General features: G+C 45.1%; 1 protein-coding gene across 1 annotated transcript; it reads left to right on the top strand.

Moving 5' to 3' along the window:
• The first annotated feature begins 301 nt into the window (after nucleotides 1-301).
• Nucleotides 302-11,964, top strand: LOC141162535 (sulfotransferase 1C4-like). Its single transcript, XM_073648734.1, has 8 exons — nucleotides 302-1,146; nucleotides 1,326-1,498; nucleotides 5,947-6,072; nucleotides 6,171-6,268; nucleotides 7,513-7,639; nucleotides 10,577-10,671; nucleotides 10,742-10,922; nucleotides 11,056-11,964. Exons 2-8 carry the CDS (start codon nucleotides 1,327-1,329, stop codon nucleotides 11,166-11,168), a joined length of 912 nt encoding a protein of 303 aa, XP_073504835.1. The 5' UTR covers nucleotides 302-1,146; nucleotide 1,326; the 3' UTR covers nucleotides 11,169-11,964.
• Nucleotides 11,965-13,177: the final 1,213 nt, after the last annotated feature.

Consider the following 13,177-nt stretch of genomic DNA (forward strand, 5'->3'; position numbering starts at 1 on the left):
CAGATTGAGCTCAGTTTCTGCTCCAAAGACTCAGTGTAAGTTAGCGTATGTTCATATTTATTTTTTGGAGCAGAATGTTTACAAATCCTTCTCAAATATTCAAAATTTGGTTCTGGTGATGTATTCTTGTAAGTACCCCTTTAATTTTTTGCAGCCCTTGGGCCAAAAAAATGTTGTGCACCCCTGCTCCAAGAGACACAACTTGAAGATCTCTGCTTGCTCGTGTTGAGTTTAAACAGCCTCTAAATCCCCTCCTGGCCTAATCATTCTGAGGGTTTGTTACAATGTATCAGAGCAGGTAAGAGCTGTGTTTATGTCTGCACTGATACGTTGTAACAAACTGTCACCTGTGAACACAAAGGTTTCGATTCAATATTGCATTTCCACCAGTTTTTTTTTGTCGTGACCTGTCAACTAGTGATTTTCGTCTTTTGCTTAGTTTTATGAACTTTTACGTCATTGAGACTTTTCCAGATAATTTCGGCAGATTTATCAATTGCGAGGATGATCAGATCTGTGCGCAGAGGTCGCTGCGTTACAATGTGCACCTGATTGAACTTTCACACGTTACAAAGGTTCAGACCAGGGGCCGTCACCTTCCACCCAGATCCAGCGGCCTCCACCACATGACTGATAGCAGCGGTACAATGTACCTCGCTGATAGCGACGCTGTCCCTGGACCCACAGCCCATATAATGTATATAGTCAGAAGACGTACACCCCGGATAGGGTGCGACCATGTAAGGTTAACCCTTCACCTTCAACAGCAGCTGCACAACAAGAAAGCTAGAGAGGTTTGGATGCAGCTTTGGATGTAACTAGAGTATAAAGACATTAGCGAGCTCCTATGCAGAGATACCGCGCTGCAACATGGAAGACAGAGGTAGACGCCAAAAAGTGAAGGTCAAGAAAGGATCAGCACAAGTCCCTGGATCTCACCATGTTAGAGGGGGGCAGGGAGAAAGCTGGGCTCTTATATAGGGGCAGTAGGACTAAGGGGCGGGGCTACTGTTGGGGGAGGGGCTAATAAGCGGCAATATATAACTAGAACGAGTTATTCTAAAACAAGAAATAATTGGTCAAAGGTGGAAAAGAAAAAGAAGAAGCAGGAAAAGCAGCGACAGCCGGAGAGGAGACAAGCGGCAGGTGAGAGGAGATCCTGGGAAGTGCTCACACCAAGAGGAGGGGGAGATCAGACACCGCTGAGTCAGGACTGGAAGGAAATGTGGGCGCTGGCCCTTTAAGAAACTTTTCGTTACAAACTTATTTAAAGTGACATCGCCCCAAAAATGTCTGATGACTAAAATTAGTTAGTGTGATTCCAGAATGGATCCAGAATTAATAGAGAAGCTAGCCGAAGACATGAAGAACATGACCGTAAAAATAGGAGAGATCGAAGGCATCCCGCTCCCCAAATCCACCTGCGACACCTGGGACCAAATCTATAACTTTCAGGCCCGAGAGGACGATATCCTGATCGCTACGTTTCCTAAAGCAGGTGAGTGATCGAATGGGGGAGGGGAGATCATGTGTCTCTGTATACAGGAGCTCCCCCTAGTGGTGGCTGCAGACAGGATCTTATCATGTATCTCTCTATACAGGGAGCTCCCCCTAGTGGTGGCTGCAGACAGGATCTTATCATGTATCTCTGTATACAGGGAGCTCCCCCTAGTGGTGGCTGCAGACAGGATCTTATCATGTATCTCTGTATACATGGAGCTCCCCCTAGTGGTGGCTACAGACAGGATCTTATCATGTATCTCTGTATACAGGGAGCTCCCCCTAGTGGTGGCTGAAGACAGAATCTTATCATGTATCTCTATATACAGGGAGCTCCCCCTAGTGGTGGCTGCAGACAGGATCTTATCATGTATCTCTGTATACAGGGAGCTCCCCCTAGTGGTGACTGCAGACAGGATCTTATCATGTATCTCTGTATACAGGGAGCTCCCCCTAGTGGTGGCTGCAGACAGGATCTTATCATGTATCTCTGTATACATGGAGCTCCCCCTAGTGGTGGCTGCAGACAGGATCTTATCATGTATCTCTGTATACAGGGAGCTCCCCCTAGTGGTGGCTACAGACAGGATCTTATCATGTATCTCTGTATACAGGGAGCTCCCCCTAGTGGTGACTGCAGACAGGATCTTATCATGTATCTCTGTATACAGGGAGCTCCCCCTAGTGGTGGCTGCAGACAGGATCTTATCATGTATCTCTGTATACAGGGAGCTCCCCCTAGTGGTGGCTGCAGACAGGATCTTATCATGTATTTCTGTATACAGGAAGCTCCCCCTAGTGGTGGCTGCAGACAGGATCTTATCATGTATCTCTGTATACAGGGAGCTTCCCCTAGTGGTGGCTGCAGACAGGATCTTATCATGTATCTCTGTATACAGGGAGCTCCCCCTAGTGGTGGCTGCAGACAGGATCTTATCATGTATCTCTGTATACAGGGAGCTCCCCCTAGTGGTGGCTGCAGACAGAATCTTATTATGTTTCTCAGTATACAGGGAGCTCCCCCTAGTGGTGGCTGCAGACAGAATCTTATCATGTTTCTCAGTATACAGGGAGCTCCCCCTATTGGTGGCTGCAGACAGGATCTTATCATGTGTCTCTGTATACAGGGAGCTCCCCCTAGTGGTGGCTGCAGACAGAATCTTATCATGTTTCTCAGTATACAGGGAGCTCCCCCTATTGGTGGCTGCAGACAGGATCTTATCATGTGTCTCTGTATACAGGGAGCTCCCCCTAGTGGTGGCTGCAGACAGAATCTTATCATGTTTCTCTGTATACAGCGAGCTCCCCCTTGTGTTTGGAATCCAATAATGCTGCAGTTTGCCCAGGTAACTCACCCGAGGTCAAGACCATATTTATAGTTGGAGGAGAGGAAGGACAGGGCAGAGGTTGCCTCAGTTTTCTCTGAGTCTATTTTGCTGAATCCTCATAAACCATAAAGTTTAGAGCCAGGAATGAGGAAACTATAGTGGAGGTGGGGGAGGGGAATTAAAGGGCTCATGATCCTGGAAATCATCTTTCACTGTCAGGTCATTGAAACAAAATTGGGCATAAAGGTGTTAACCAGAATTAAGTATGTATCCCCTCTTATCCTCAGTATGATTTTCTATATGCCAGATGAAGCTCCCAGGAATCTGAGACGTTTAATATCTTAAATTTGGGTTTGGATTAGAGAGAGCACAATCACCTGACATAATATGACCGTTATTACAACTCTGATACCATAATATGCACACCCTTACTGCCAATGGCAGCAGCTCCAAGTCACACCATGTCAGGGACTAGTCCAGGGGCCTTTTCTGCACCTCCCGGGCAGATTTATGTGGACCACGGCTGCTGGCCCTTTAAACCTCCACTTGCACTTTGTGCACACACAAGGATTACATCCTCACGTGGGCCAATGCCAGCGTCTGGATGTACTTTGTGGGCGGAGTTAGCGTGCAATGCACTCCAAACAGAGGAAGAGAGCAGCATCAGCCTTATAGTCCCCAGTGATGTCTATGCCCCCCAGCGTCTCCTGTGATGTATATACAGTACAGCAATCTTGATGTCTCCTATGTGATGTATATACAGCAGTCTCGGTGTCTCCTATGTGATGTATATACAGCAGTCTCTGTGTCTCTTATGTGATGTATTTACAGCAGTCTCTGTGTCTCCTATGTGATGTATATACAGCAGTCTCGGTGTCTCCTATATGATGTGTATATATAACAGTCTCTGTGTCTCCTATGTGATGTACAGTACAGACCAAAAGTTTGGACACACCTTCTCATTTAAAGATTTTTCTGTATTTTCATGACCATGAAAATTGTACATTCACACTGAAGGCATCAAAACTATGAATTAACACATGTGGAATTATATACTTAACAAAAAAGTGTGAAACAACTGAAAATATGTCTTATATTCTAGGTTCTTCAAAGTAGCCACCTTTTGCTTTGATGACTGCTTTGCACACTCTTGGCATTCTATTGATGAGCTTCAAGAGGTAGTCACCGGAAATGGTCTTCCAACAATCTTGAAGGAGTTCCCAGAGATGCTTAGCACTTGTTGGCCCTTTTGTCTTCACTGAATAGACTGTTAGAATTTGTATTATGGCAAAAAAAAAGCAGCTAAGTAAAGAAAAACGAGTGGCCATCATTCCTTTAAGAAATGAAGATCAGTCAGTCCGAAAAATTGGGAAAACTTTGAAAGTGTCCCCAAGTGCAGTTGCAAAAACCATCAAGCGCTACAATGAATCTGGCTCACATGAGGACCGCCCCAGGAAAAGAAGACCAAGAGTCACCTCTGCTTCTGAGGATAAGTTTATCTGAGTCACCAGCCTCAGAAATCGCAGGTTAACAGCAGCTCAGATTAGAGACCAGGTCAATGCCACACAGAGTTCTAGCAGCAGACACATCTCTACAACAACTGTTAAGAGGAGACTTTGTGCAGCAGGCCTTCATGGTAAAATAGCTGCTAGGAAACCACTGCTAAGGACAGGCAACAAGCAGAAGAGACTTGTTTGGGCTAAAGAACACAAGGAATGGACATTAGACCAGTGGAAATCTGTGCTTTGGTCTGATGAGTCCAAATTTGAGATCTTTGGTTCCAACCACCGTGTCTTTGTGTGACGCAGAAAAGGTGAACGGATGGACTCTACATGCCTGGTTCCCACCGTGAAGCATGGAGGAGGAGGTGTGATGGTGTGGGGGGCTTTGCTGGTGACACTGTTGGGGATTTATTGAAAATTGAAGGCATACTGAACCAGCATGGCTACCACAGCATCTTGCAGCGGCATGCTATTCCATCCGGTTTGCGTTTAGTTGGACCATCATTTATTTTTCAACAGGACAATGACCCCAAACACCTCCAGGCTGTGTAAGGGCTATTTGACCAAGAAGGAGAGTGATGGGGTGCTACGCCAGATGACCTGGCTTCCACAGTCACCAGACCTGAACCCAATCGAGATGGTTTGGGGTGAGCTGGACCGCAGAGTGAAGGCAAAAGGGCCAACAAGTGCTAAGCATCTCTGGGAACTCCTTCAAGATTGTTGGAAGACCATTTCCGGTGACTACCTCTTGAAGCTCATCAAGAGAATGCCAAGAGTGTGCAAAGCAGTCATCAAAGCAAAAGGTGGCTACTTGGCAGAACCTAGAATATAAGACATATTTTCAGTTGTTTCACACTTTTTTGTTAAGTATATAATTCCACGTGTTAATTCATAGTTTTGATGCCTTCAGTGTGAATGTACAATTTTCATAGTCATGAAAATACAGAAAAATCTTTAAATGAGAAGGTGTGTCCAAACTTTTGGTCTGTACTGTATATACACCAGTCTCTGTATCTCCTATGTGATGTATATACAGCAGTCTCTGTATCTCCTATGTGATGTATATACAGCAGTCTCTGTATCTCCTATGTGATGTATATACAGCAGTCTCTGTATCTCCTATGTGATGTATATGTTTTACAAAACTTATTATCACAATGAGTTGACTGCGCTTCAGACTGATGCAAACCTGGAATAGCAGTTGTGAGAAGCAGCATGCTCAATATCACCTAACATCAAAGCTGCACCAAAGAGAAGCAGCTCCAGCAGCCATCACATTAGGGGTGAGTTCATTAATTGTTTGACCAAATATAGTAGATAATTTTACAAGTTGAGAAGTTTGTGCGGCCACTGAATGATGGTAGAAATGTTCAAATGGCCCTCGGCAGAAAAAAGGTTCCCCACCCCTGTACTAGTCAAATATTTTAAGGAAAAGTACAATACATGTTATTTCACTTGTGCCCTTCCTGGAGACAGAATATAATGGGTTTCAAATAAAACAAAAAATCTGGAAATTATAGTTGCAATGTCACTTTAAGATTTAAAGGGGACATGCATACTAATAGAAGATTTAGTTTATGGTGTAAAAGGTTCTTCCTGTGGATGTGTCTTTGCAGGAACTACATGGGTGCAGGAGATTGTGGACCTGATAATGCTGAATGGGGATGTGGAGAAGAGCATGCGGGCCCCGTGCTTTGTCAAGGTGCCATTCATAGATCTAAATGTGGAAGCCATGCTGTCAGGTACGAGAGAGACCTCAGGTCTGTAGCTGTGAGCTGCAAAGGTGAACCGAAAAACTGTGCTAAAAACATAATCGGCTTCCGATCTTCTGACATTGTAGGTGTGCACGCCGCTAACGCCATGGAGTCACCGCGCCTCCTGAAAACTCACTTACCGATACAGCTCGTGCCGCCATCTTTCTGGGAGAAGAACATCAAGGTGAACGTGAAGAATTGATGAGTTTGAGATTTAAAGGGGAAATTCTGCCGATTCTCACTTCTCTGGCTTAGAATATAATTGAGTGCGCTGAGAAGAGACCACGGCGACAGTCGGGCTCCAGTGAGTTCTGCCGACTCCATTGGCGCACTACCAGGGTGGCGGCAGCGATGTCGGACTCGGCCGGCCGTATAGTTTGCATAGAGCTGGCAGTAACGTCGCGTTTGATAATCATGTCACCCACGCCCACAGGGTGGTGCCTACACGACAAAAAGGAGGGTTAGTCCACGGAAATCAGTGCCCCGTAGTGGTATTCTGGCTTCACAGTAGTTTGTGGTCTGTAAATGTGATATATATCTTGAGCGATCATCAAAAATCGACAAACATATATCACATTTTGTCAGAAAAATATTAAGAATTTCTCCCTCCCCGACCACTCTTCTTCTCCCCCCTCCCCTATAGTAATTTTCAAAAGAGAAGAGCTGACAATCTACAATCTGTCTGTATGCAAATTAACACACACATGAGAAATGCCTGGTAAGCAATTGCTAACCCAAAAGGTGCTACCAAACCCAATTAATACAGGCTTGTGATTAATTGACATCTAGCTGAGAAGGTTGTATTCCCAGAGCTTCATAGGGGATTTAACAGAGGTCTGCAGCCGGGCCGGAGCCGACGCGAAATATGGAATAACTAAAGTTCCATACGTCCGATAATAACAGGGCCTATATTTTTAGTAACAGGGTCAGCTAAGGAACAATATGCTTATTATCCCGTAGCTGTAAGCCCCTCCGGGGAGCTGTGGCGCAACAGTACCAAAATAACAGACCGCAACTATGTTGTGTGTGGTCTCTAAAGAAAGGCAAATTCATAATGGAAATTATGACATCGTTTGCAAGCTTCTGTGATCAATGAGTGATAAGTTATCCCAGAAGTTAGTGATTTTAATAAAAATGTGAAGGCTGGAGGCCAGCCCCCCACGTGATGTCAGCACAGGGAGTGTGTGGGCCGGTCTCCCCCTTCAGCATAAAAGACCCCACCAAGGATGGATCAGTATTCATTGCTGGGAGTATATATTTATTATAGCAAAGGATGCCGTTCGATAATGGTCTAATCAAGTGGCATTAAAGAGGTCGTATTTGTAATCTGAAGGTTGAGGTGACCATTGTTTAAGGCTCTTGGAAACAAGCTGAAGTCGTCATTTGTATTGTTGGTGTCTCTATCTTTGTGTTTTTCCTCTATATCAGGTCGTTTATGTTGCTCGGAACGCCAAAGACAACATGGTCTCCTACTTCCATTTCCACAGGATCAATAAAGGTTTACCAGATCCTGGGACCTGGAATGAATTTTTCTCAACATTTTCATCTGGAAATGGTAAATGCAAGAGGCTCAGAACATTCCTGTTTCCCTACCACGTTTCTCCTTCTTCTCCATGTTCTTCACTGCTTCCTATGTTCCTCCTTATGACTTTACCATGTTCCTCATCATTTTCCTCATCATTTTTCCATAGTGTTCCTTAGCCTCTCCTCACAGTCTTCCTCCATGTTTACCTTCCTCTCCTCTCCATGTTCCTCCTTGTTTCCTCTCCATGTTCCGCCTTGTTTACTTACCATGTTCCTCATTGTTTCCTCTATGCGCTCATCTGCTGCTCCTCTTCTCACCATGCTCCTTTCATCTCCTCTCCGTGTTCCTCACTGTACTCCCTCTACATTATTCTTCTACTTTTCCTTGCCATGTTGTTACTAATTTTTTCACCTCGTTCCTCCTCGATTTCTCGCCATGTTCCTCCTTTTTATGTTCTTAATCAGAATCTCTTCACCATGCTCCTCCTCACCACATTTTATCTCTGCCATTCCTCCTTGGTTCATCGCTGGGTTCCTTGATTCCTCTCCTCTCCATGTTCTTCCTCATTTCCTTGCCATGCTCTTCCTTATCATGTTCCTTCTCAGCCTCTCTTTACCGTGTTGCTCCTTAACTGCTTATCACTGTTTTCCCACCAAGTTCATCCAGCTTTCATTGCCATGCTCCTTCTCACCACACTCCTTTTCTGGCATTTCACGTTCCTACTTGTTTCCCTTTCTCTGCATGTTACTCACTGTTTTCCCACCATTTCCTCACCATGCTCCTCCTTGGATCCCTTTTTTTTCCTCACTTTAGTCCCTCTACATTCTACCTTTCCTCGCCATGTGCCTCATTTTTTCACCTCGTTCCTCCTCAATTTCTCACCTTGCATCTCCTAATCATGTTCCTCTCCAGCCTCTCTTCACCATGCTACTCCTCGGCACATTCCTTCTCTGCCATTCCTCCTTGGTTCATCGCTGGGTTCCTTGTTTTCTCTCTTCTCATGTTCCTCCTTATCATGTTTGTGAAGACACGGGGTCTTCCGTGGGCGTAATGCTACTCAGACAACACAGGGTGAGGGTAAAACAGCAAGGCAATACTTTATTAAACGACAAAGCGGGCAATAAACACATAGAACAGTCCTAGCAAATACCCAAGATGATATAACATTACACAGTCTCACCCTTTGGCTCCGCCCACCTGGGATATAACAGCTGCGAATTTGGAACTTCCAGGGCTGACTACCTCCACCAGTGGCCCCCCCGCCTCTGGCGGGCCCCCACAGAGAGGAGGTAGCGGCAAGATTAGGAAGCTAGCAGTCCATCGGGGTACAAGGCCAGGAGACCCGAGGGTCCCACCCTGGCCTCTTCGAGAGTTTCCATGGGGCCAGATGACTGGCGGGTCCCAATATGGCTTCTCCGAATGTCTCCATGAGTTCCAGGCAACCGGTGGGTCCCTCCTGGCAACCCCAAATAACATATCCATGGGGCCAGGTGACTTCATCGTCCCAACCTGGTCTCCCCAAATGTATCCATGGGCTCTCTGATGGTTAAAGGAGCAGATCTGTATCTTTCCAGTCAGGGCTTTATACCCTTAGACTAGAATCATGTAGAATCCAAATCTGTGTCTCTTTGGGTAAAGTCATCCTTCCAAGCTGATGGTGTGACAGAGTTTAAGTGTCCTCTTGCTTCTCCTCGATTCTCTGTCCCAAGTCCGACAGCTACAGAAACACATGCCCCCCAAAACAGTTACAGTTGTCCTTCAAGTACACAGTCACAGGTAAGAGGTTAGGGAGGCATCCTCACATCTCAATGAATTTGCTTAGTTTGTCTTGATGTCTTGTTTGTAAATAAGGCACAGGATCCACAAAGGTTAATTAAAATAATTAGCAAACATTCATTGTTTCCAAATGAAGATAAGTCAACATTCAGTTTAAGGACATGGCCCCACTATCAGTATTTGGTTAGTATTTGGTCAGTATTTTTTCTCAGGAGTGGGAGCTAAAACCAGATGAGGAACAATCAGAGAAAAGGTATAATAGAAAAAAGTCACCAATTCTGCATTTATCACCCACTCCTGGTTTTGGCTCCCACTCCTGAGAAAAAATACTGACTGAACACTGACCAAATACTGATAGTGGGGCCGTGGCCTTATTCTTGACCAGCCACAGAAATACACTTACAATTATAAGTCAACATGATCACAATAGTGTATTTCTCTTGGCTTAACTAATCTAATCGTCTGGCTTATTAAGATTTTAAGCTATATCATTCCTACAATGTTCCTTCTCTGCCTCTCTTCACCATGTTCCTCCTCAAATGCTCATCATTGTTTTCCCACCATGTTTATACACATTTCCTCGCCATGCTCCTTCTCACCATGCTCCTTTTCTGGAATTCCATGTTCCTGCTTGATTCCCTTACTCTTCATATTACTCAATGTTTTGCCACCATGTTCCTCCACATTTCCTCACCATGCTTCTCATTGGGTCCTCCTTGCTTCTTAACTATGCTCCTGTTTATCATGTTCCTCCTCAGCCTCTCTTCACTGTGATCCTCCTCAACCACTCATCACTGTTTTCCCACCATGTTCCTCCTCATTTCCTTGCTGTGCTTCTCCTTATCATGTTCTTTCTCTGTTGCTCCTTGCCATGCTCCTCCTACATGCACCTCCATGTTTCTCTCCTCTCCATGTTCCTCCTTGCCATGCTCCTCTTTGCTTTCTCTCCTCTCCATGTTCCTCCTGGTCATGTTCCTCCTTGTTTCCTCTCCTCTTCATGTTCCTTCTTGCCATGTTCCTCCTTGTTTTCTCTCCTCTCCATGTTCCTCCTTATTTTCTCTCTTCTTCATGTTTCTCCTTGCCATCCTCCACCTTGTTTTCTCTCCTCTCCATATTCCTCCATGCCATGCTACTGCTTGTTTTCTCTCCATGTTCCTCCTCTTCGTGCTCCTCACTATTCCCTACTTTCAGTTCCTTGGGGCAGTTGGTTCGACCACGTCATCGGATGGTGGAAGGTAAAAGACCAGCACCAGATTCTCTACGTCTTCTACGAGGACCTCATTGAGGTAAGGACAGTGAAACATCACGTACCTGGACTCTCAGCATCTTGTACTTACCTATAAATTCTGTCATCAGGACCCAAAACGAGAAATCACAAAAATAGCAGAATTTCTGGGCAGAGAGCTGAGTGCGGAGGTGCTGGAGACCGTTCTGCGTCACACAACCTTCGCAGCCATGAAGGAAAACCCGATGGCCAACTTCAGTGTCCTGCCGTCCTTTATATTTGACCAGTCCATCTCGCCCTTCATGAGGAAAGGTGAGATTGTGGGAGGAAGGAGTATTGTAGATGGGAGGTGTGTTCATCCTGAGCAGCCTGATTCATGAGCCAGATCTTCAGTACATATGCCTTTAACTGCTAGTTATTAACCCCTCGTTGTTTTCAATTTCAGGTAAAGTTGGCGACTGGAAGAATCATTTCTTGGTCTCACAGAATATTGTATTTGATGAGGAATACAAGAAGAAGATGGAGGGGAGCGGGCTGAGCTTCCGCACGGAGCTGTGAGAGGAGCCATGTGGCGGCACTGACATATTGTTATATTGTAGGATGGTGGAAAAATGACCCACAATCACCTCTCACCCTCCAGCTTCTATAAACTAAGGGGAAATCAATCAGCAAATCTCTAAGAAGGATCTAGTTGATTATAATACACCTCCCACATATGGAAGCTCCGCCCCTTTGTATATGTGTGACAGTTACCTTCTTTTATTTGTGTTTCTTGATTATTCTGCCCTTATAATTCTCCATGCACTGACATTATGCTCAGCAGACAATCTAAATCAACCAAAGCTGCAGTGTAAAGCATGGTGAGGGGCTAGAACATTAGCATTGACCCTATAAACATAAAGGAGGTGACTTTCAGACATCCTCAGCCTCCAGGAGGCAATGCAGCAAAGCTGGAGTCACTGATCCTTCACTTGTACATTGTAACAAACCCTCCATAAAGAACAGTTTACATAAATCTGTGAGTTTCTGTGCACGGGGGGCTTCGTATATAATGTAGATTATATGAATGCTTAAAAATTTGTGTTTGAGATTTTAAGTGCGGGGTCATCCAAGGAGGAAGCTCAGGACTATGAAGACTACCACTTTTTCACTTTCAGCTATTTTTCTCTGATATCAGCCATTTGTGTTTCTGGTCTTCACTAAGTAGCCAGATTCAGAAAGTAGTAGATTCTGCAGCCATTTTTCAGCTGTGGAGCCGTCATATTGTCACAGAGTCACCCAGGCTCCATCGACATGCACAGGATCTGCCAGCTCCGCCTCTTCCTGTGACTCCGCCTCTTTATGGGACCCCACCTCTTTATGTGACTTCACCTCTTTATGGGACTCCACCTCTTTATGGGACCCCACCTCTTTATGGGACTCCACCTCTTTATGGGACTCCACCTCTTTATGGGACCCCACCTCTTTCTGGGACCCCACCTCTTTCTGGGACCCCACCTCTTTCTGGGACCCCACCTCTTTCTGGGACCCCACCTCTTTATGGGACCCCACCTCTTTATGGGACTCCACCTCTTTATGGGACTCCACCTCTTTATGGGACTCCACCTCTTTATGTGACCCCTCCTCTCGGGATGGAATAAGAAGCAATTCATCACAATAATGTTGTGTCTCCATTTCGCTGGACGACCTCAAAGTGAAGTTATATTATAATTAAAGCAAACCGATCATTATATTCTATTACACGCTGGACATGAAACCTTGTAGTATATTATTAGAGGTCTCATCATCCTCCTCATCCTCCCGCCACCCGGAGATCCCCATTATGTCTGTAAATATTCATATAAGTCTATGCAAGAAAAAAACAGGAGGAGGGAGATGAAGCTGCAGTTACCTCCCTGAGAACCTGCATGCTGTGAGAGGGGAGGAAGAGCAGCCGGAATATGAGGAGGCTCTGATTCACCAAAATCTGACTCACCAAATAAGCACAGAGAAAGGAAAATGTGCATTTACAGGAGGTACAGGGGCTTCTCACAAAATTAGAATATCATCAAAAAGTTAATTTATTTCAGTTCTTCATGACTCTTTGTAATGACTCTATATAATATAGGAGTTTCACTTTTTGGATTGAAGAACTGAAATATATTAACTTTTTGATGATATTCTAATTTTGTGAGAAGCACCTGTATAAGAGGGCAGGAAAAAGAAACAAAAGTGCAAAATGATCTCCCTTTTTTTGGTACATTTTACGTACCTGAAATGAGTCTGACAACTGTAGGAGCAGGCAGGTGGTATTTTTGGGTGATAGTAATGATGGCCACTACATATATAGGAAGCTTTACAGCAGCAGACTGGCATTGAAGTTCTAGATTCCTCATTATATCAGTCTGCACACATTTTCCTGTACTGCTCAGAGTCGGACTGGCCCCGCGGAGGATGGGAGGATCCCACAACGTGAATGTGGGGCAGCGATGGGGTGCAATGATGGCCGGGGGTCTGCGGAAGACCCCTGTGTTTGTCATGATGTTACTCCTGTGAACGCTAGCTCCTGACAGGCGCCTCATCACTTT

Source organism: Phyllobates terribilis, unplaced genomic scaffold (assembly GCF_046119375.1).
Source record: "Phyllobates terribilis strain yellow unplaced genomic scaffold, ASM4611937v1 Scaffold_9__5_contigs__length_417890890, whole genome shotgun sequence".
Classification (NCBI taxonomy): Eukaryota; Metazoa; Chordata; class Amphibia; order Anura; family Dendrobatidae; genus Phyllobates; species Phyllobates terribilis.

Excerpts from the sequence above, each read along its gene's own strand:
- LOC141162535 (XM_073648734.1), top strand. The coding sequence starts at position 1,327 with ATGGATCCAGAATTAATAGAGAAGCTAGCCGAAGACATGAAGAACATG. Across the intron at positions 6,073-6,170 it reads TGTGGAAGCCATGCTGTCAG|GTGTGCACGCCGCTAACGCC; the intron begins GTACGAGAGAGA and ends CTGACATTGTAG. Across the intron at positions 10,923-11,055 it reads CTCGCCCTTCATGAGGAAAG|GTAAAGTTGGCGACTGGAAG; the intron begins GTGAGATTGTGG and ends TTTCAATTTCAG.